The 24,538-nt window shown below is 31.6% G+C and overlaps 1 protein-coding gene across 1 annotated transcript; it reads right to left on the bottom strand.

Moving 5' to 3' along the window:
• Nucleotides 1–176: 176 nt before the first annotated feature.
• Nucleotides 177–23,591, bottom strand: LOC134728080 (zinc finger CCHC domain-containing protein 8-like). Its single transcript, XM_063592480.1, has 15 exons — nt 23,207–23,591; nt 20,335–20,377; nt 19,586–19,648; nt 16,448–16,538; nt 12,733–12,813; nt 12,138–12,241; nt 9,131–9,199; nt 8,290–8,436; nt 7,537–7,596; nt 6,279–6,427; nt 5,757–5,819; nt 4,845–4,915; nt 3,428–3,505; nt 2,996–3,083; nt 177–2,353 (listed from the first exon to the last, which is right to left on the bottom strand). The coding sequence occupies exons 1-15, from the start codon at nt 23,526–23,528 to the stop codon at nt 1,500–1,502; spliced, it is 2,283 nt and encodes a 760-aa protein (XP_063448550.1). The 5' UTR covers nt 23,529–23,591; the 3' UTR covers nt 177–1,499.
• Between the last annotated feature and the right edge of the window lie 947 nt (nt 23,592–24,538).

Here is a 24,538-nt window from a genome sequence, read left to right as displayed (position 1 = left end):
AAATGTTTGATTTTTTTTATATAAATCTTCTTGATGCACTATTTTTTTATAGGTTCTGACTGCATGTAAATTCTAAGTAGAAGAACAGCAATCAAGATATTGTCAAATATGTGAATTTATCCATCAGCTATTGCCTTTTCAAATATATACATGAAAGTACACAACTAACACATGTAACAGTTAAAAATACTTTTATTTCTTTATTTTTCTTTTATTTCTGTCCCTGTCAAACAGAATGAATTCAACTGCTTCTTCCACAGCAGCATTTTTAAGATGGATTTAGAGCATTAAATCCTAAAATTATATTTATTTAAAAACAGATAGAAAAAAATCTGTACAAACTCATGAATAATGTATACTTGTACCACAACTTCATGAATAATATATATTTGAAGCACAACATATAGCTGCCATCAAATGTGCCATAGTGTCGTATTGGAACATTTCTCTAACATTATATAATATGTAGAATGAATGATTGTAGATCTGTCTATCCAATAGTGTAAGTATAGAAGCATACAATATAAGTTTTTTCTTATAGTAATAAAATCAAAGTGCAAATTTAATCATCAGTCATCTAACTGTGACAATTATCAAACAAAATTGAGAAAATTTCATGTCTAGAAAATTTCAGTGTTATATGCATTTACTATACAATGTGATGAATTCAAAATGAGCTATGAATGTTACACAATGATGTGTTGAACATATAAACATGATAAAGTTGTATAATACTGTGTAGTTTGGTTGCTGTCTAATGAATGTATACGTTACATCTCATTGTTTTTATAACTCATCTCATATTTGATTTCTATTTTAATCAATTATTCTTTTAAAAAAAGTTGAATTTATAAGACTATTAACTGAAAAAAATTTCATATATTAAATGTAAGATTTTCATCAAGGTCCTTTTTATGTTATTGTAGATTATATTCAAAAGACCTTTCACAAACACAATAAAAGTTTAAAAATGCTTTTAAGGTATTTACATTTTTTTAGCACAAATAAAAAGTGAAATTCATGAAGATGTGTTTTCATCAAACTTAAATTTAAACATAAGCTTATTTTTACATAGTGTGCACACTATGTATGCTTGAATGGTTCAGGACCTATCTATCTGCACAAAAATGAAGGTTCTTCTTATTTTTTTCTTCAACGTTACTCTCAAGCACTTTCAACTTTATTTTTTCCAGTTATCAAATATAACTGTTTTATGCATTGAACAACAAGGCCGTGACATATTCAAAGAAATTAGAACATATGATCTTTTCAACAAATTAGAGATGTTCTGTGACCTGATATGAGAAAACTATCATTTAAATACAAAGAATAGCTGCTCTCTTTTTTACCTTCACATTTTTTTCTGAAAAATTTTCACTCATCTATGCATCCAGTTTTTACAAGGATAAATCTATCAAAACAAAATAAGTTTCTCTGATTTTGCCTATTCTTGTACAATTAGTAGACACAAGTTAGATACCACTATAACTGTGTATCCATCATCTTTTCTTCCGTTTGATATTACTCCTAATTTTGTCTATCAATTTGGACATTTTACCATAACTTCCTGTCGAATCAGGCAAGTTTTCAAACGGCATATGATCTTCTATACCTTGCCCAAAACTTGAAGCAGTGGGCAGCTTTTCTTTACTGACAGTTCTCATATAAATGGGAGTACCATAGTCTTTAGAGATAGAATTACTCTTTGATAATTCGGATGAGCTGAGATTAATAAATGAGTCGTCCATGTTTACCCCTGGCGTACCGGGAAGTGAATTAGATGGACTTCCTGTCCCTAATTCACCAAACGTCTGTATAGATGTCGTCGATCCTTGACGTGTTAACTGAGCACCTGATATATCTTGAAGACTTCCCTCCTCTTCCTCCTCCTCCTCTATACTGTCAACCACCTGTAATTCTATGTCATCTACATTCTCATCTTGACAAAGTTTCTCCTGTATTAACTGGTATTGTTTTTCTAAATCATCTAATGTAGGTGACTTTGATCTTCCTGATTTAGCACTGAGTGCTGACAGCTGACGATGAATTGGACTGGGCATATCTGGTGTTGGAGGAGGTGTTCCTAATGGTAATGGAGGCTTACCAGGAGGTGTAGCCATAGGTAAAGGAGGTTGACCTGATAATGGGGTATGTCCTCTCCTACGTAGGATTTCCTCAGGTGTGGGTGGAGGTGTTCCCATTGGTAGAGGAGGTTGACCAGGAGGTGTGTCACATGGTAAAGGAGGATTACCAGGTAGAGGAACACGTCTTTTATGTCTTCCTTCTGTAGCCACAGGGGAGCTGCTGTATGGAGATAAAAATTCACCATTTCTGTCAGCATGAGTCTCATCATCTGTAAAGGAAACAGAAATCATAATATATGAATAAATATCAGGGGGAAAATGTACCATAAACGAGAAAACATCACAAGTGATTTTAACTTTATTCTACTAGTTCAAGTGTGTAAACAAAGCATATATACTAAATATTTTACCAATGAAAATGTTAAACAAGATTGCTACAGATTAGCCAAAACCCTAAAAGATATACTGAAATTTTACATATCACTTACACCAAAGGGCAATTACTCCTGTAAAAAATATTGATTAGTACTGATAATCCAATTTGTCTGTCAGAGATATTAGTACTGAATAAACCTTTGACATAAATTATCCAATGAAAAATGTAGGTGCAAGAGTGTTTATAGTGTTTGTTTTCCTTTTATTTACACTAAGAAGATGCAGGAGTGATAGCACTTTAAACGCATTTTGTTTTTAGATCTGTGCTGCTTTTCAAACTTAACCAAGATAAAACTGATGTTAACTGTTGACATGGCTTCAAACAGAAATATTGTTGATTTTCAATGTCATTTACATTCTTAGAAGCAAAGATATTAGTGCATCATAAGAAGGTAGATCAAACTATTACATACAATGCTGGCAAAAAAAATAATTCTGATGGTCATAGTGGTCTTTACTTAATGCATCCCTCTCACCTTCTATTTCCATTTCAGCTTCTTCAACTTTCATCTTCTTTTTTATAACTTGTTCATCCTGTTCCAATTTTCTTTTCTTCATCTCATCCTGTAAGTATCAAACAGATATTGTGATCTTACTACAGTACAGTGATTATGCCAGGAACATACAAATATATGTCAGAAATCTAATTATATGGATGTTATTATAAGAAATTAGCAACACCTTTGGATCTTACCTATGGCAAATATTTTTCTGGCAAATATTTTTCCAACAATTTAGTTAATCTATAAATGGTAGGATGACATAGTGTGCTCAAGCTGGTCATTCTTCAAATGATGATTACTGTATTTATTTGTCATGGGATAAAATGTTATAATTGACCTTTTGTAACATACTACTATTGTTTCAGAACATAATATAAGTTTTTCAATCATTGAAATAAATAATACCATCATTTCTTGTCTTTGAAATAAAGCTGATTTAAGTTGATGAGGCTGTAATGGAGGGAACCCTAACTCTGCATGCTCCTAAATAAAATAAAAATATCAGTTAATATATGACTGAAAAAATAGAAGATATAATGATAATGATTATTACTACATAACAAAAGTTGAACTATGCAAAACAGTGAGGAATTCATTATATCAAAGTGCATTGAGCATAGTGTGAGAGTTATGATAAACAAAATTTAAATAATTATAAATAGAAGGAGATGCTTGGTGAACAGGAAGAAAAAAGCAACACATCTGAAAACATGTCATAAAACATACATGTATTTGCTGAGAAATAAGTAGCTCAAATATAAAAGATACACAAAACTTCAGAAACTAACAGTAGTTCAGGGGTGAACTACAAGCATGTCATATAGTATAATATATCCAGATGAACCTTGGTACTAAACAACATAGAGCTAAGTTCATGTTGCTGAGAAAAACTTTATTGAAATATAATGAAACTACATTTCAACTTCAGGATTTATTTTCACACAGAAGGTAAAAGAGCAACAGGATGAAAGTGAGTGACAAGAATTAACCTTCAATACTATCATCAAAACCAAAATGTGTTGCTTAGCTCCCCCGTTTAGTAAATATATAAAGCTTTTTAATATAAGAACCTTAGAGTAAAATCTAAAAGACCTGGGAACTATAGTCACAGATAGCTGAATAAACAATACTTACGTCCACTAAGTCTTCAGATAACTCTACAGTAAAATCTAAAAGACCTGGGAACTATAGTCACAGATAGCTGAATAAACAATACTTACGTCCACTAAGTCTTCAGATAACTCTACAGTAAAATCTAAAAGACCTGGGAACTATAGTCACAGATAGCTGAATAAACAATACTTACGTCCACTAAGTCTTCAGATAACTCTACAGTAAAATCAAAAAGACCTGGGAACTATAGTCACAGATAGCTGAATAAACAATACTTACATCCACTAAGTCTTCAGATAACTCTACAGTAAAATCTAAAAGACCTGGGAACTATAGTCACAGATAGCTGAATAAACAATACTTACATCCACTAAGTCTTCAGATAACTCTACAGTAAAATCTAAAAGACCTGGGAACTATAGTCACAGATAGCTGAATAAACAATACTTACGTCCACTAAGTCTTCAGATAACTCTACAGTAAAATCTAAAAGACCTGGGAACTATAGTCACAGATAGCTGAATAAACAATACTTACGTCCACTAAGTCTTCAGATAACTCTACAGTAAAATCTAAAAGACCTGGGAACTATAGTCACAGATAGCTGAATAAACAATACTTACATCCACTAAGTCTTCAGATAACTCTACAGTAAAATCTAAAAGACCTGGGAACTATAGTCACATATAGCTGAATAAACAATACTTACATCCACTAAGTCTTCAGATAACTCAACAGTAAAACCAGGATAGTCCATTATTTTGTTAGGATCTATTTGGGCTGTAATATAAAACATGATTTAATTCAGGCTGTAATATAAAACATGATTTAATTCAGGCTGTAATATAAAACATAATTTAATTCAGAGTACAGCCCGGGTAGTCTTTTAATTCTGTTTAATTTAACTAGGCTGTAATAAAAAAAAAACATTTCATCATCTTTGATTCAAACTGTTCTTTTTTCTTCCTGGACTTGGACATTGTTACTACTGCAGAAACATTAACCGTAAATTATGTTTAAAACCTGAAAAAATTTAACTTGTCAAGTTTCTATAGAATCAATTCAAGCATGGACCTTTTAACTGTATAAATCTCAGTTCTATAAATAAATCCAGAAATGAGGTTTAAAAATATCAAAGTCAAGAAACCCTACAAATCCTATGCAGGAATGGCTTTGAAAGAGGCAATGTCTACAGAATGAGAAAACAATATTTCATATAAAATATGCCATAAATGAGAAGGGGGTATTGAGACTCATTTTAGGCCCAATAATGCATTAATACCATTGTTTTGTCTCCTTGAATTTGAAATCAAAAAGCAAAATTAATCTACTAGATAACAACTATATTAAAATTGGCTACACATGTATCAAAATCAAAATAATTCAGAAAATTAAAAAGGAGACAAATTATTACTGATCAAGGGGACACAACTCTGAAATAATTAGAGATGGAATTTTCAATCTATTAATACGGATGACTGCAGTAGTATAAAAATAAACAAACATTTTCTAGGCAGTTTTGCAGACTTTGAAATGGACATAAATGACCTACAAGCCATGTTAAGATACTAAACTTCCCTTCCCATGGTCTCCCCATTAGTTTTATTAAAATAGCCCTTACGTTCTTGAACTCTTTCTTCATTGACTTCTCCATCTTCCATACTTTGTCCCGTTATATCCACCTCTATAATGTATAAGTCATATATGTCATGTGATCTCATATGAAAACAAAACAACAAAATAACCCTTACAATGTTGAATGAGGTTGACTGTCCAAATTTTAGCTGATATGTTCTAAACCCATAAAATTAATTGAGAAGTTGTTAAAAATTAAAGTGGAGAGAGATGTCTAACCAATGAACATTTGTATGATCAGTTTTTTACATTTCAATGTCACCAAACACATGAATGACTGATTGGTGACTGTTGTCCAATGGCAGTATGACATTCATATTCAGGACCACACATATAAAAGCTACTGCTTAAGTATGCAGCAATAAAAAAAAACTTGTATTCCAATATCTGATGCATATACATGCAGATAATAAATCTTGCATTTTTAATCAATTCCTTCAAACCCAATAATAAATACATGCATGCAATAATTTCAGAATTTACAATTAATTTTTAAATTTTTTATTACCTTTTCCATGTTTATCAAACAACATGAGACCAGAGCCTTGTTTCTTTGCCTCCTCTAACCACCCAGGAGGATAACCTAACAGCCTCATTCTATATACATACTGAGGAATCTGTTGAGGGGATAGACCTAATGCCTCTCTAAGTTTATCACTGTAAAATAACATATAAACATGTATAGGAACAATAGTTTTTTATTCAGAATAAATACTCGCAATCTATTAAGTTATGTCTTTCATTGAATCAAAACTTATCCAAGATGCACCTAACACATGATTCTTAATTAACAATTGGTTTGTGAAAAGTATCATTAGTTCAGAAATTTGCTAACACAGGTATACCATAACAATTTGTAGGCCTTACAGTGTGTAGCAGATCTGCTAAAGAACTGATTACTGAATCACTCACTGAATAAAGCAAACAATCTTAAAACTAAGAAAATAGCTGGCAAATGAGTAGCAAACCAGCATTTCTGTATTTTGAACATGACAATTGTTGAACTTAAAGAGGACAACTTGTATGAATGAATTTGATGTATTCTAATATACATGTAAGGTTCTTTCAGGCTTGTTTGACCTGCAGCTGCCACATTATGTTGCCAAGCTATCAAGAAACATATCATTTTTATTTTTAAATACAATCATGGAGTACATATTGATTATAGTTCTATTTTTAAAAAGAAAATGGTCTGAATGTAACAAATCTAGAATAGGCTAATACATGAACTATTGATAGTCATTTGTATGGATACCAATTTTCCTTGATTAAGGAAAACTTGTATGTGTGGATATAGATTTTGTTCAAGTGCATTCCTATAAAACATTTTCAATTTGTACCATGTGTACCACAAAATCCTAGAAAATTGGTACAAGTAATAAAAAATCCACAGTTTAACTTGAGTCAGATGTTAATATTGTTTTATGTACTGTACACTTTTTTCTTTGTAGGCGATCCATCAAGAATCACAAGAATTCTTGATCAGTAGTTCAATGCAATCATACTGTAATGATACCTACAATGGTTCACTTTTAAAAATTGTGACTTGGATGGAGAGTTGTCTTATTGGCACTCATATCACATCTTCTTATATCTATGTACATATTGATTATAAGTCTATTTATTCAAAGCAAAAGGTTTGAATGTGTTAAATGTTAGATCAGAAGGTTATTTGGACCATGTTTTGTGTCTTTTTGAGTTGAGTCTGTTGTTATTTCCATTATTTTTTATGATCCCTATTATCCTTTGTATAACTTTATAAATACCTGATTTGTCCCGGTTTGAACGTAGCAAATCTTGGATCATCATCTCTGTGATATCTAGACCTGAAAATCAAAATCAACAAAATATAAATAATAGCAAATGAAAATACTGTAAATTCAGAAATTATTGCAATCTGGTCTTTTAAGATTAAAATTCGATTTTATCTATGCAATATTCAGAAAAATCCTGATTTATTCATATAATTTTTTTTAAATGTGATTATAACCGTTACATTATTCGCAATAATAAAAACATCATAATAATTTCTAAATTAACAGTAATCATGCTGAAGAACTACAACTCAAATTGGTGTGGCCCCTCAAAATTTTAAGATAAAGAGTTCAAAAGTCCAATCCTGTTCCCTCCTGAAAATACATACATCCAACACAATGTTTACATTTTACAAGCTAAGGACAATAAAAATGCAAAATATTTAACCTCACAAATAGCTTGCTGTTCCTTGTGAGCCAGGGCTCCATGTTGGACACCATACTTTCACCTATAATGGTTTACTTTTATGAATTGTGACTTGAATGGAAAGTTGTCTCATTCGCACTAATATCACATCTTCTTATATCTATTGACTCTAGAAATTAAAAATTTAATCTCTGCAAAAATAAACCATCATAAATTGTTATTTCGATGGAGAGTTGTCTCATTGGCACTCACACACATCTTCCTATATCCATCTTACAGAAGTCTATAGAACAAATTTAACTTGAAGATAAAAAGATAAAATCTGATTTTTGGCTTACCCTGTGAGCTTCTGACTTGGACCATGTGGACCACCACTCTTGTCTAAAAACTCTGATTTATTTTTCTTTATTCTTTGGAAATCTTTGGGAACTGGACATTCTGAGATCATGTGATCTGCACCACAATTAAAACAGGTGGCTTTGGGTCTGAAAAATAAAATAAATATTCTTGTACTGTTACAGTCAAGATCACCTCCCATAATCAGGATAAGTAAAACAGTTTAAAATTTAACTAAAATGCTAGAATTGTGAAGATTTTAGTAATTTAGCATGACTTAATGGTGCTAGTACCAGATATATGTACATTGTATTGTCAAAAAGAGCCCATATTTATGTAGCAGAAGCATTCTACTGTCCAATAAACCACTAAAAGTTTACATTTTAACAATTTTGTAAAACTGCTATATTTTGGGGCCGAAAAGGGGTCTTACTGGACCTTCTCCTTTAAATTATCAACAAAGTAAAAAAAAAATTACAAGCTTAAATGTACAATTTGACAAAAACCACCATCAAATATCAATGAAAATACAATTTTCTTTTTCTTAACAAAAATGTGCACCCACCTAAATAAATCTACAGTAATACAGCAACCAATGACAATTATGTAAATAGAAATAGCTTGTTCACATTTTGGACTAAATTGTCTTTTTGGTTTATTTTATGGTCTTTATTATTTACTTTGTGTTATGTCTTAGACTGATAGATATATAGATTAATATTGGATGATAGGAATTTGGCTTATTGACCATTAAGTGCTTATTAGTTCCATATTTTTTATTTTTGTTTTTGTGTCATTGGTAACCATACTACATTTTATATTTATAAATAGTTACAATCTTACCTTCCTGGCTTGACTCTGACAGATTCATCTTCATCAAATGGTATTGGATCTAAGAAACATTGTTCAAATCTGATGGTTCAGGAAAACTTACTAATAATACAGAAATACTGTTAATTAAGAATTCATTGCAATATTTTTAAAATTGCGAAAAATGCAACAGGGTTATAATCATGATAATTGCAATAATTCAAACTCCCATTTTGATTTTTTAAAAGAAATAAATAGGATTTTTTTTCAACTTCGCAAAATTTAAAATCCAATTTTATTCTAAAATAGCAATAATTTTTTAATTTACAGTACTACATTTAAAATAAAAATAAACAAAAAATATTATTTGTTTTAATTATTTTTCAACTGGATATATATCATATAAACATGCTAAATGTTAGATTTGTTATTTAAATATTTAGCTAGAAATCATTTATGAGTAACCGAAAAAAAAACTGAAATGGAAAGAAAAGACTGACCAGACCATACTTTGTCTATGTTTAGTCAAATGGTTTTCAAATATTATCTGGGTAACAGTCAAACTTTCGGTTCATCTGACTAAAGATTTTGACCACTTTTTAAACACTTAAGTGTCTATTTCTTTTGAATCAATTAGTTTCTTTATTTACTTTTCTACATTGGCTAGAGGTATAGGGGGAGGGTTGAGATCTCATAAACATGTTTAACCCTGCCACATTTTGCGCCTGTCCCAAGTCAGGAGCCTCTGGCCTTTGTTAGTCTTGTATTTTTTTAATTTTAGTTTCTTGTGTACAATTTGGAAACTAATATGGCGTTCATTATCACTGAACTAGTATATATTTGTCAAGGGGCCAGCTGAAGGACGACTCCGGTTGCGAGAATTTCTCGCTACATTGAAGACCTGTTGGTGACCTTCTGCTGTTGTTTTTTTCTATATGGTCGGTTGTTGTCTCTTTGACACATTCCCCATTTCCATTCTCAATTTTATTTCAAATTTTCAAATCATGAAAGACTTTCAAAACTAAAAAAGTAAAAAAAGAGAAGGAGCAATAAAAGGAGATACTTGTATTGTGTTTTATGCTTGGCCTATGTAAACAAGGAGATACTTGTATTGTGTTTTATGCTTGGCCTATGTAAACAAGGAGATACTTGTATTGTGTTTTATGCTTGGCCTATGTAAACAAGGAGATACTTGTATTGTGTTTTATGCTTGGCCTATGTAAACAAGGAGATACTTGTATTGTGTTTTATGCTTGGCCTATGTAAACAAGGAGATACTTGTAATGTGTTTTATGCTTGGCCTATGTAAAAGGAGATACTTGTATTGTGTTTTATGCTTGGCCTATGTAAACAAGGAGATACTTGTAATGTGTTTTATGCTTGGCCTATGTAAACAAGGAGATACTTGTAATGTGTTTTATGCTTGGCCTATGTAAACAAGGAGATACTTGTATTGTGTTTTATGCTTGGCCTATGTAAACAAGGAGATACTTGTATTGTGTTTTATGCTTGGCCTATGTAAACAAGGAGATACTTGTATTGTGTTTTATGCTTGGTCTATGTAAACAAGGAGATACTTGTATTGTGTTTTATGCTTGGCCTATGTAAACAAGGAGATACTTGTATTGTGTTTTATGCTTGGCCTATGTAAACAAGGAGATACTTGTATTGTGTTTTATACTTGGCCTATGTAAACAAGGAGATACTTGTAATGTGTTTTATACTTGGCCTATGTAAACAAGGAGATACTTGTATTGTGTTTTATGCTTGGCCTATGTAAACAAGGAGATACTTGTATTGTGTTTTATGCTTGGCCTATGTAAACAAGGAGATACTTGTATTGTGTTTTATGCTTGGCCTATGTAAACAAGGAGATACTTGTATTGTGTTTTATGCTTGGCCTATGTAAACAAGGAGATACTTGTATTGTGTTTTATGCTTGGCCTATGTAAACAAGGAGATACTTGTATTGTGTTTTATGCTTGGCCTATGTAAACAAGGAGACACTTGTATTGTGTTTTATGCTTGGCCTATGTAAACAAGGAGACACTTGTAATGTGTTTTATGCTTGGCCTATGTAAACAAGGAGACACTTGTATTGTGTTTTATGCTTGGCCTATGTAAACAAGGAGACACTTGTAATGTGTTTTATGCTTGGCCTATGTAAACAAGGAGACACTTGTATTGTGTTTTATGCTTGGCCTATGTAAACAAGGAGACACTTGTATTGTGTTTTATGCTTGGCCTATGTAAACAAGGAGACACTTGTATTGTGTTTTATGCTTGGCCTATGTAAACAAGGAGATACTTGTAATGTAAACAAGGAGATACTTGTATTGTGTTTTATGCTTGGCCTATGTAAACAAGGAGATACTTGTATTGTGTTTTATGCTTGGCCTATGTAAACAAGGAGATACTTGTATTGTGTTTTATGCTTGGCCTATGTAAACAAGGAGATACTTGTATTGTGTTTTATGCTTGGCCTATGTAAACAAGGAGATACTTGTATTGTGTTTTATACTTGGCCTATGTAAACAAGGAGATACTTGTAATGTGTTTTATGCTTGGCCTATGTAAACAAGGAGATACTTGTAATGTGTTTTATGCTTGGCCTATGTAAACAAGGAGATACTTGTAATGTGTTTTATACTTGGCCTATGTAAACAAGGAGATACTTGTATTGTGTTTTATGCTTGGCCTATGTAAACAAGGAGATACTTGTAATGTGTTTTATGCTTGGCCTATGTAAAACGTTGATTTACTGTTGCTTTAAATTTTAACTGCAACTATTATCTTTTTGCTGTTGTTGTTATTGGTTTTGGTAGGCGGCTTACTTATGTAGTAATTGTGCCTTAAATTCATATAACATAAAAATTATGTATATATACTGTCAGTCCTTAATTTATTTATAGTATTACGTTTTGGCGAGTAATTATATGAAACTATTATCTTCTGTTGTTAATATAAACAACTACATTTCATACTTTACCTTTGAAGTTACCAATAACTACATATAATGTAGCAATAAATAGAAGGATACTTTGGTATTTCCCAGCTGTCTGTTAATGATGGATTGAAGTTAACAAGAGGCCACCCTAGGGTATCTATCAAGAAATACTGATAGATATGTGAACATCCAATTATCTGAAATTATAAATTACATTAACCAATACAATATGACTTGAATTGTATCTAAAATAAATATAATAATCATTGCAATCTAATTGGACCAAAGATCCTGTGTTCACCTTTAGTTCCAAAGTAGTGGCACAGTTCTGCTTGATTAGAAGAATCTTCTAGTAAAATTATTAAAGTGTCTTTATTATCTATATATATATTCTACTAGGACCATATCAAATGGTAAAGCTATTTAAATAGCAAAATGTGAAACAATCAATAACCTGATTTAAGTTAATAATATGAAACAAACCCAAGTCAGGAGATTGTACGTTATTTGGGGTTCTACATTTGTTGTGAACTTGTTTTTCATTCATTTTCATTGTTTCGTACACAAAACGTTAGTTTTCAAGTAGGAATTGTTTTACATTTTGTTCAGTTTGACATAGCATTCTTTTTGGTGTGTTTTTGTTTACCATTTTTTTGTTCATTTTTAAAAAGTCTTCTACCATACTTACTGCATGCGATGACCACATAGACTTATTTCTTTGAGGAGCTGTTAGTTTTTCATTGATATCTACACAGGTCAAGGTTGAAGGCTGCAAAGAAAAAAACTAGAGGCTCTAAAGAGCCTGTGTCGCTCACCTTGGTCTATGTGCATATTAAACAAAGGACACAAATGGATTCATGACAAAATTGTATTTTGGTGATGGTGATGTGTTTGAAGTTCTTACTTTACTGAACGATTTTGCTTCTTACAATTATATCTATCATGAACTTTGCCCATTAGTAACAGAGAACTATATTTGGTAAAAATTTACATAAATTTACCAAATTAATGAAAATTGTTAAAAATTGACTATAAAGGGCAATAACTCCTTAAGGGGTCAATTGACCATTTAGGTCATGTTGACTTATTTGTAGATCTTACTTTGCTGAACATTATTGCTGTTTACAGTTTATCGCTATCTATAATAGTATTCAAGATAACCAAAAACGGCAAAATTTCTTTAAAAATTACCAATTGGAGGGCAGAAACCCAACAACCAGTTGTCCAATTCATCTGAAAAATTCAGGGCAGATAGATATTGACTTGATTAAAAATTTAACGTCTTGTCAGATTTGCTCTAGATGCTTTGGTTTTATAGTTATAAGCAAAAAACTGCATTTTACCCCTATGTTCTTTTTTTAGCCGTGGCGGCCATCTTGGTTGAATGGCCAGGTCATCGGACACATTTTTCAAACTAGATACCCCAAAGATGATTGTGGCCTAGTAGTTTCAGTGGAGATTTTGTAAAAGATTACTTAGATTTACGAAAAATGGTTAAAGATTGACTATAAAGGGCAATAACTCCTAAAGGGGTCAACTGACCATTTTGGTCGTTGACTTATTTGTAGATCTTACTTTGCTGAACATTATTGCTGTTTACAATTTATCTCTATCTATAATAATATTCAAGATAATAACCAAAAACAGCAAAATTTCCTCAAAATTACCAATTCAGGGGCAGCAACCCAACAACCGATTGACCGATTCATCTGAAAATTTCAGGGCAGATAGTTCTTGACCTGATAAACATTTTTATCCCATGTCAGATTTGCTCTAAATGCTTTGGTTTTTGAGTTATAAGCCAAAAACTGCATTTTACCCCTATGTTCTATTTTTAGCGGTGGCGGCCATCTTGGTTGGTTGACCAGGTCACGCCACACATTTTTTAAACTAGATACCCCAAAGATGATTGTGGCCAAGTTTGGATTAATTTGGCCAAGTAGTTTCAGAGGAGAAGATTTTTGTAAAAGATTACTTTAATTTACGAAAAATGGTTAAAAATTGACTATAAAGGGCAATAACTCCTAAACGGGTCAACTGACCATTTTGGTCATGTTGACTTATTTGTAGATCTTACTTTGCTGAACATTATTGCTGTTTACAGTTTATCTCTATCTATAATAATATTCAAGATAATAACCAAAAACAGCAAATTTCCTCAAAATTACCAATTCAGGGGCAGCAACCCAACAACCGATTGACCGATTCATCTGAAAATTTTAAGGCAGATAGATCTTGACCTGATAAACATTTTTATCCCATGTCAGATTTCCTCAAAATGCTTTGGTTTTTGAGTTATAAGCCAAAAACTGCATTTTACCCCTTTGTTCTATTTTTAGCCGTGGCGGCCATCTTGGTTGGTTGACCAGGTCACGCCACACATTTTTTAAACTAGATACCCCAAAGATGATTGTGGCCAAGTTTGGATTAATTTGGCCAAGTAGTTTCAGAGGAGAAGATTTTTGTAAAAGATTACTTTAATTAACGAAAAATGGTTAAAAATTGACTATAAAGGGCAATAACTCCTAAACGGGTCAACTGACCATTTTGGTCATGTTGACTTATTTGTAGATCTTACTTTGCTGAACATTATTGCTGTTTACAGTTTATCTCTAACTATAATAATATTCAAGATAATAACCAAAAACAGCAAAATTTCTCCAAAATTACCAATTCAGGGGCAGCAACCCAACAACCGATTGACCGATTCATCTGAAAATTTCAGGGCAGATAGATCTTGACCTGATAAACATTTTTACCCCATGTCAGATTTGCTCTAAATGCTTTGGTTTCTGAGTTATAAGCCAAAAACTGCATTTTACCCCTATGTTCTATTTTTAGCCGTGGCGGCCATCTTGGTTGGTTGACCGGGTCACGCCACACATTTTTTAAACTAGATACCCCAATGATGATTGTGGCCAAGTTTGGTTTGATTTGGCCCAGTAGTTTCAGAGGAGAAGATTTTTGTAAAAGTTAACGACGACGGACGACGACGACGACGGACGACGGACGACGACGGACGACGACGGACGACGGACGCCGGACGCCAAGTGATGAGAAAAGCTCACTTGGCCCTTCGGGCCAGGTGAGCTAATAAAGTTGCATTAAACAAACAGTTGCAGTAGTATATTCTAAGGTCAAAGGGGCATAACTCTAAGAAAAATTGAATTATTTCCTATGGTTAACAATAAGATGTGGTATTTTTGCCAATAAAACAGCTCTCCACAAGAGACCAAATGACCAAAAAATTAACAACAATTGTAAATTCTATATGGCCTTCAACAATTAGCTAATTGCATACCGCATAGTCAGCTATGAAAGCCACCAAAATGACAAATGTAACACAATTAATAAGAGAAAATTCATATCCTTATATTCTACAAAGTTTCATTAAGTTCTGTTGTGTGGTTTAAAAGCTGTGATGACAAGAAATGGACTGACAGACCAGTCAAAAATAACCCTACTTAACTTTGTTCTAGGCATAATAGAAAAAAAGGCAGCGAAGTCAAATGAAAAGATTAAAATGAAATAAGGTTTCCACATGAATAATTTAGTTTACAATAAACCAACATTTCTTTGCTCAAAAGAAAAAGATGCTGGGATGCCATTTTCAGGTCATTTCTATATTTAATAATTATAAGCTGGCTCTCAATAAAATACACCCCTCTTTTATTTCTCTTGATACTATACCTTTTAATTGATCTTTTTCCTGACATGTCGTAGATGCCAACCCCCTTTTGACACAATCAGTAGCAAACTATCAAATTTTCCGTATTTTGGAAAAGTTTTCAGTAATCATTCATAAACGTGCATTTACCAATAAAAATTACTGACAAATGGTTGCAAAGTGATGTGCACTAAAATTTGTCGTTTAACATGATGACTGTAGTATGGATTCCATTCATTAATTGTTCAGATGATCTCTACTCGTATGTTTTTGTTTTATCAAGGAGAAGTAGAGAAAGGGGAAAAGCTACTTCATATAATGCAAGTTTGCCTCTTCCGAAGTCAGTTAGTTACCCAACAATAGGTTGATAACTCCTGAGAAACCGGAAGCATTACATTGGCGTTTTCTAAATACCGGACCAGGACGGAAAAGTAAGGATAAAAATTCGCGTTTTATAAAATTGAATGGCGATGATTGGGAGTTTGTAACTTTTCGACTTTGACCGTAATAGCGTAGTTTTAATCGCAAAATCGGAAAAACTATGGAAAATTCGTAATGGTTGGCATCTATGACATGTTAAAAATTTTTATGTCATTTTATTTGTATTGATGGTTTTAATATTAAACACCTCTATTAACTGCATTGATTGTTTTATGTTAAGCACTTAAAGTAGTTTTAATTAGATAATGTACAATATAAATATTGTATAAAAAAAAAATATTGTAAATAATAATACCTCAAGGTCAAGTTCTGGAAGGACAGAGCTATCAAACATTTCTTTATACAACAAACCAGTGATGAAGTTCTCTATATTAGTCCTGTATTTCCTGGAGAAGAAAGCAATACTTGAATGTGTTTTTATCTTTATATTTATACTACAGAACTAGAAACATGAGAAATGTATTTTGTTATATATATATGGACCATAATTTGGTATTCGGCCTTTGGTTTCTTTTTGTATTCTTTTTTATAAGTTCTAAAATTTTAACTTTTATTTTGTGGGTTGTGTTGGTGTTAGAATAGTATGAATGGAACAATTGAGTTTTTCGAGAAAAAATTAATACATTTTGATTCACCATTTACGTGACATGAAACCAAACAGGAAACCAATCTTTATTTTCTTTATTTTGCACAATATAATTCAAAAGGCATAAATAAACACCATTACTAGTGTTACTTGCTTCATGTTAATATTTAAAATCTATTTTCAATGTTATATTAAAGTTTTTTTTAAACCTGACAGGAAACCATAAGAAACCGAAAGCATTTTTTTAGTTTTATTTTATTGCAAAATCTGCTTAAAATAATCTGAACAGTATACTTTTTCTTAAAATCCATCTTAAATGTAACAGTATTATAAAACTCCTAAATATGTGCTTGTTTTGAAAACAATTAGTACAATTTATTCAGAATTTTCCATATTTTCTCCATTGATACAGGATACCATAATCGTTGTATCTTGATGTTTAAACCAAAAAAATGTATTTATATTTGGTTTTGATATTCCAGTTATATACAATTTATTCCAAATCATTGGCAATGTAACATTCTTTAAATCCAGTAAAGAAAAAAACTTTTAACTTGGAATTAAAATCTTTAAAATAGGCACAATGTGATACTTGTGACCTGTACACCATCTACATGGTTTCCACATTTTAACCTACTTTAGTGGGCTAAAATCAATAAAGTACTTCCTTTCAAGTCATGCATGGTAAAAGTTTACTTCTCCTTTGACAAGTTTATTGCGTTTCTGATAAGTGTTTGCAGAACATGAATAAAAAATATTAATTAAAAACTGTGACAGGATTCGAACTTTGTACATTCTAAGTGTAACGGTATATAAACATTTATCGGTCGTCCCACTGTCTATATCACTCTGTTCAGCTCTTAATATTATTCCGTATCATGTCTTTGTGACGTCAAATACGTTGACCCGGCCTTAATAACTTTGACCCAGACATATCAGCGACGTCATAATGTTTGAACCGACGTTAATAACTTTGACCCGAACTTATCAAGTCATCTTTTATGTACTGGTAAAACAAAGAAAACACTTCTGAAACACGCAAATATAGCCCGATAAATCGATTATCAGATTATCTGCATATTGATATTGTAAAATATCAGCTGCTTGACATCATATGAAGGCTTTTTGATCTCGTTCGCTACGCTCACTCGACAAAAAGCTTCATATCATGTCTCGCAGCTGATATTTTACGATATCAACATGCAGATAACCTGATAATCGGTACGTATTTGTTATCAAATTATATTTATTCACCTAAAATATCCAGTAATATTTACTGCTGAAGTTAAATCAATCCAACGAGCATTGGTACAATGATAAGAGACGTAATTTCGATTGATTTTTCCAAGGACTCTTCACGTCATTATTGGGAAACAAAGTGTGTTCTAACGTCTGTCAAATATGAAATTGATTTTGTCAAGTCATTGGGCATTTATTTTCACACAGGATCGTATGTAACATTATGCACATAGGAAAAATAACAGACCACCGGCGCAATCTCTTTGACAATTGTATTTTCCTCTTTTAAACAAGACGAAACAAGTCTACAGATTATGTTTGCTAACATCCCGTTGGAAACAAAAACAATGTTTAGACCTAGTATTTCGTACATCCGGCCGTAATGGCGTTATCACATGTTAGTCACGTGTTTCAGGTATGACCGGAAATGGTTAGAACTTGAGGACAAAAACAATTTTAATAAATAACTGGACTTCTGTTTCGTGTGTAATGTAACACATAACGACAATGTAATTTTCTTACTTAATTATTATGAAGATCAAAACAAGAATGTAAATCATCTCGGATTTACCTGTTTGAACATCTCGCGAGAGTTCATATTTGCATATTGTTTTAAGAATTCTATTACAACAAAGCAGATTACATCATCTAAAAATTGAGTTACGAAATCGGACTCAAAAATCACGCCACTGTTCTTACATCTGCTACATAAATACTTATAGTTCTCGGCATTTTCTTCTCACTATTCTTATTGGTCCATGTTCTTTGTTATTTGAAAGCAAAAGTTACGAATTTGCCGGTGACGACTATCTATAAATCAGTCAGAGTTATGCTCTTCGGAAGCAATAAGTAACGCGAGAAACGACACAAAAATACGGTTGTAGAATCTTTGAAATTCGTATATTTTAATTTTTTTTCAAGGGAAGAGTAGCATACACTTGTATATTGATAAAAATAATGGCATCTTTAGATGTAGTTGGAACTTTTCTTACAGTAATTCATATTTTATCACTTTTCTATAGTTATAGGAAACGGAGCCCAATAGCAAATTATGGTCCATATATAGAATCAATATACTTTTATTTGTAACAGTTATTGAAATTATTGACATGTTTTGAACTGGTATCAATAACTGAGACTCTAATTAGATAAATCAAAGCTTGGAAGAGATGAAAAGGCAGAGTTTTTATTATATGCAAAGAATTTCTTGTCTGCAACTGATGCTGTCAGTGTACATGTGAAATGCAATGTTGACTACCAAAGTCTATTTATTTGGTAAATACAGAAGACATCTATTTCTTCATTATGAAAAAGCTTCTATCCAATCATTGTAAATATCAATTGAGGTTCAGCAAAGTTATTTGATAAAATCTTAGTGCAAAGAAAAACAATCACAAATAAAGTTCATTTATCAGTTTGATAAACATGATATACATTGAAGACAAAATTATAGAAGGTTAAAAGAAAGTTTACCCAGACTGAACCTAATTGCATGCAATAATGAAAATGGACTGTATGATGGCTATTTCTTCTGTTTATGTCCTTCATTGCATGCGAGTAAAAAGGAATTTACTATATATATTCATTATCTGCATCAATAAAACTTACCTTGAAAATTTATTATTATGAAAAAGGATTTGACATGCAGGGCTATCAGTGTCTTGAACTTTCCTGAAAATATAAAAGTCACTACATTATAGAAAGGTTGCATATAATGTTATGAAGGGACACAACCCAAAAACTGTAAACATGTTGCTACCCAAGTTTGTACTTAACACAAATGTAACTAAGAGTTTTGAGGTAATAAGCATTGTGAATAAGTTCCATTATATTTGGTTGATAAAATTTAAATTAGAGAACAGAAACAAAAAAATCAGCAATTTTTCCATTTGTATTGAGGCATAACTCCAGACCTGTAAAATTAACGCCAACAAAGTTCAACTTGTTCCTATGTTTAGTGGTAATAAACATTGTGTATAAGTTTCATTACATTTGGTAGAGAAAACTAAAGTTAGACACAGGAAACAAACAATTCAGCAAATTTTCCATTTGTAAAGGGACATAACTCTAGAAAGGTAAAAGAAACACGAACAAAATCTGAACTTGATCTGTGTTTTGTGGTAAAAACATGTAGCATTGTGTTTTAGTTTCATAACATTTAAATAAGTTGAAGCCAACTAAAGTTACAGAACATAAACCAATTTTAGGACAAACACACAGACCTAGTCCTACATTTTTGAAAACTTTTATACAAGGGTGAAAATTATTGGCCCACCAATACAATATAAAAAAATAAAATAGTTCATTGTAGTTCAAAATAATCTAATGAAAGTTACAGAAATTTGTCCAACACTTACCTTGTAGAGTCTATTAAATCAGCAAATCTCTTGTACTTGTTGCCTGCTCAGTGTTAAGGTCAAAACATTCCTCATTCTATTTATCAAGTAAACTGCACAATGAGGCATGAAGGCTACACAACAGAACTTTATCTTTCGATTAAAACTTAATATAACAGGTATCCAAAATTTGTATCAGATTGGAAAAAATATTTGTGAAGATACTGTACCACTTCATCATGTTATCATGATATGTCATAATTAAAATGATTAAAGATACAACCTAAAATATGAAATATGGTTCATTTGTTTATGTTATTCTGTACTATAGTCTTTAAAATTTATATAGCATCTCTGGAAAAATGTATGGATTTTGGACAGATATGTTTAAAACATCTGAGGATCAAGAACAAAGAAAATTTAAGAAAATCAGATTATGTTTTGTTACTTGGCATAGCAAATTGTAAATTAAGTCATTGTGATAGGCACTATCAATTAGGTTATTCGGCTAGGCCAAAATGTAGAAATTATTCTAGACCCCAACCACCTTATTGTTATATGGGAAATTGTACAGATTTGTTTAGGGGCAAGATGAGGTACCCCTCCAGATGCGAGAGTTTATTTCTGTATTGGAGACCTGTTAGTGGCCTTCAGGTGTTGTTTGCTCTTCCGTAGGGTTGTTGCCTCTTTGACACATTCCCAATTTCCTTTCTCAATTTTTTCATGTATTGTGTCTGTGAGCAAGGTGAAGCAACAACAAATAAATTTCTGATGTCAAATGAGTACGGGTAAAATAGCACACTTTTCTTAACTGTAGGCTTATCATAATATTTGATTGTTACAGTTCTGTATGATGGGTGATTTCACTAAATTCTAGAGGACATTTGCCAGATTTAGTAGATTTAGCAAATTGAGTTCTGGTATTAGATCTATCTGCTCCCAAAACACATTCAGATACGCACCCTCATGGATAAAATTTAGGACTTTGGCAAAGGTAGCCCACCTATGTAGTCCAATACAAGAAAGGCAGAAATTTAAGTGTCCCACACAAAAAGTTAGAGGCCATCGACCTGTGGGCCCCTGCTAATTTCATACCCTGACCCTACACCTTGGCCACCTGAGTCTGTTCACACCCTATCTTTATTCAAATACCGGGGTACCAGTACCAGCTGAATTGTTAGATTGATTTTTTTTTTTATTTCTATATCAAATTGATTTTATATTTTTATGAATGAAAATTCATGATATATATATATTTCTAAAAATGTGTGATTATAAATGTGAATTTTTAGCCTTTTGGAATCTTTTGTCTCTTTTACAAGTCATGGAGGCGAATAACTTAGTATGTGATCATCATGCAATAATCATTTTGCCATACTTCTTATTTTTCTTCATTGTAGCAGCCACCATCAACTGGTTGACTATTCTGCCACATTGTGGGGTGAGCGCATGCAATATTTTTTATATTTATTTTAACAACAAAAAGAACAGGTGCAATTTAATATATAATATACAGGTGCAATTTCATATGGGGACGAAGTCCCCAATTACAGTAGAAAATTCAATAAAAAAATAAATAAAAAATCCTGAATTTTTCATTGTACTAATGAACTCAAAATCGTTCAATTTTTTTTTGTCGTGTTTTTGAATTTCTGGATCGGCGCAGAAATCTACTTCCGTTTCCACTCTTGTTTACATGAAACTTTGAATACAATGTATATTTATCAGTCTAAGAAAGGAACTAATACTAATTTATTTTTAAAAAAAATGTTTGTTATTTAAAAAACGTTGCCTGATGACAGCGTTTCTTTGTTTACATTGAATATGACGTCATAACTTAAATAACGTCACAACTAAAATCCCTAACAACAGAACAAAAATCGGAAACATAACGGTATTTTTGTTTCTCTTTTTAACATGTTAAACGCAGGACCTTGGGAATGTCCAGACAACCTTGCTTCGGAAGTTGAAGTAATTCCTGCCTCATATTATGGGGACATAGTTCCCAATAACAGTAGAAAATTCAATAAAAAAAAAATCAGGAAAATTTCCCGAATTTTTCATTGTACTAATGAACTAAAAATCGTTCAATTTTTTTATGTCATGTTTTGAAATCCCGGACCTTCGCAGAAATCTACAATGTCCTTCCTTTTTCCGGTCTCGTTTGTATGAAACTTTGAGTAAAATATATTTATCAGTCTAGTTTAAAATAGGAAGGAATGCAATACAATGTACCAATTTCATCTTTTAATAATGAAAAATTGTTACCTGATGAAAGCGTTTCTTTGTTTACATTGCATATGAACCAAAATCGGAAACGTTACGGTATTTCCGTTTCTTTTTTTTTTTAAATATTTAAGCTACAAAAAATAATTCATACAGACTTCGTCCCCATTTACAGGTAATGCCTGCCTCATATTATATAATATGCAGGTGCAATAAAATTAAAAACATGTCATTTCATTCTAATGATGAAACTGAGCAATGCTGAGCCTTGAGAGATTCAGGACTCTTAAAATAATCATTGATAATTGACAAAAGAAAACTAGTCATGCCAAATTACGTTTTTAAATACTGGGGCAATTGAGAACGAAAGTTAAAGTGATTTAGAGCCAACGGACCCAGATTTTTTAGAATCAGTAAATTATATGCGAAAATATATTTCCCGCCTTTATCATATTCAAATACAACTGTACTACATGAAATCATTTGAAGATCCTACAACTTGAATTTTGATTCAATTACTGTTGTCCTGAATATGCACTAAATGAAAATAAATTGAACAAACAAAATCAATTTTATAAACAAAGAAGGTTATCATATATATCAAATAAATTTGGGTAATTCACTATTTGGTCCAACCTATTTATGCAACATTTTTATAAAAGGATACGCTCATGTTGTAGTTTAAATGAGGTAGTGTTTTTAGATTCCACTTTTTCATTTGTAGTGTTTATTTGCTCGACATTCTCAGAGTCAGTTTTATTTACATTGTCGACATCTCTATTTTCGGTTTCAGTTTCACTTTCTGATTCAGATTCACTGTTGGAATCTGATGAAGATTCATCATCGGACGTTCCAATTTTAAACAATATTTTACTCTTGTCTTCTTGTCCTTCATTTGTGACATCATATTTTATAAATGACGCGCTAGAATTTCTGTCCTTTTCAAATTCGTCAAAAAGAGATAGGTCACCGAACACGTCGGTAGCCATTTTAGCAAATTATTAATCAGGAGTGAATAAATCAATGTCATAGATTAGTCGATAAACATCATGATCATTGTTTCCAGTTTAAGGAAAATTTGTTGCTTGTTTAAATATCCTTTTTATCTATTTTCATCATTTGTTTGTAGATTAAACATGTTAAAAACATTTTTTTAAATAAAAAGCAATTACCTATAACCTACTTGACTGTTCCGATCTAGTACCGAAATTGGTGAACTTTATAGAATCAATTTTTCAAGTGCAGATATTTCCTCCAATTTAGATATGAAGGTGCATAACAAGGATATAGGGAAAAGAAAAAGCTGCCTGACATACCAGAGGGGATCAAAACATAACATAACATAACATAACATACCAAAACAAAACAAAATTAAACAAAACAAAACAAAACAAAACAAAACAAAACAAAACAAAACAAAACAAAACATAACATAACATAACATAACATAACATAACATAACATAACATAACATAACATAACATAACATAACATAACATAACATAACATAACATAACATAACATAACATAACATTAGCTCTTAAGAGCTTTTAATCAACAGTATGTAAAATTTGTGGAAATCAAATGTCTGTCAATTGGAAAATGTAAGATAGATTTTCCACAACAATGTGACTCGTGGTAGCATCCATATATATATATATATATGAGATGGCAGAGCACTGAATTTATAATACACTGACATGACTTTGACATGTCATTAGCAAGAGATAACATAACATAGCATAACATAACATAAAATAACATGACATGACATGACTTGAAATATCATAACATAACATAACAAACAAAACACATCATAACCTAAAAAAACATAACATAACATAACATAACATAACATAACATAACATAACAATTCTTTCAATATTCAACCTTCCAAAGATTCGTATAGTGATACTTTGAAAAATGCTTGCTTCAACATTTCAATGACTATGAAGTTTGTTTTTGTCACGTGTGTGTGTTTGTCGTTTGGTTTTGGATA

Source organism: Mytilus trossulus, chromosome 8 (assembly GCF_036588685.1).
Source record: "Mytilus trossulus isolate FHL-02 chromosome 8, PNRI_Mtr1.1.1.hap1, whole genome shotgun sequence".
Lineage (NCBI taxonomy): Eukaryota > Metazoa > Mollusca > Bivalvia > Mytilida > Mytilidae > Mytilus > Mytilus trossulus.
Note: the sequence above shows the minus strand (reverse complement) of the source record. Positions and strands in the feature narration are given on the sequence as shown.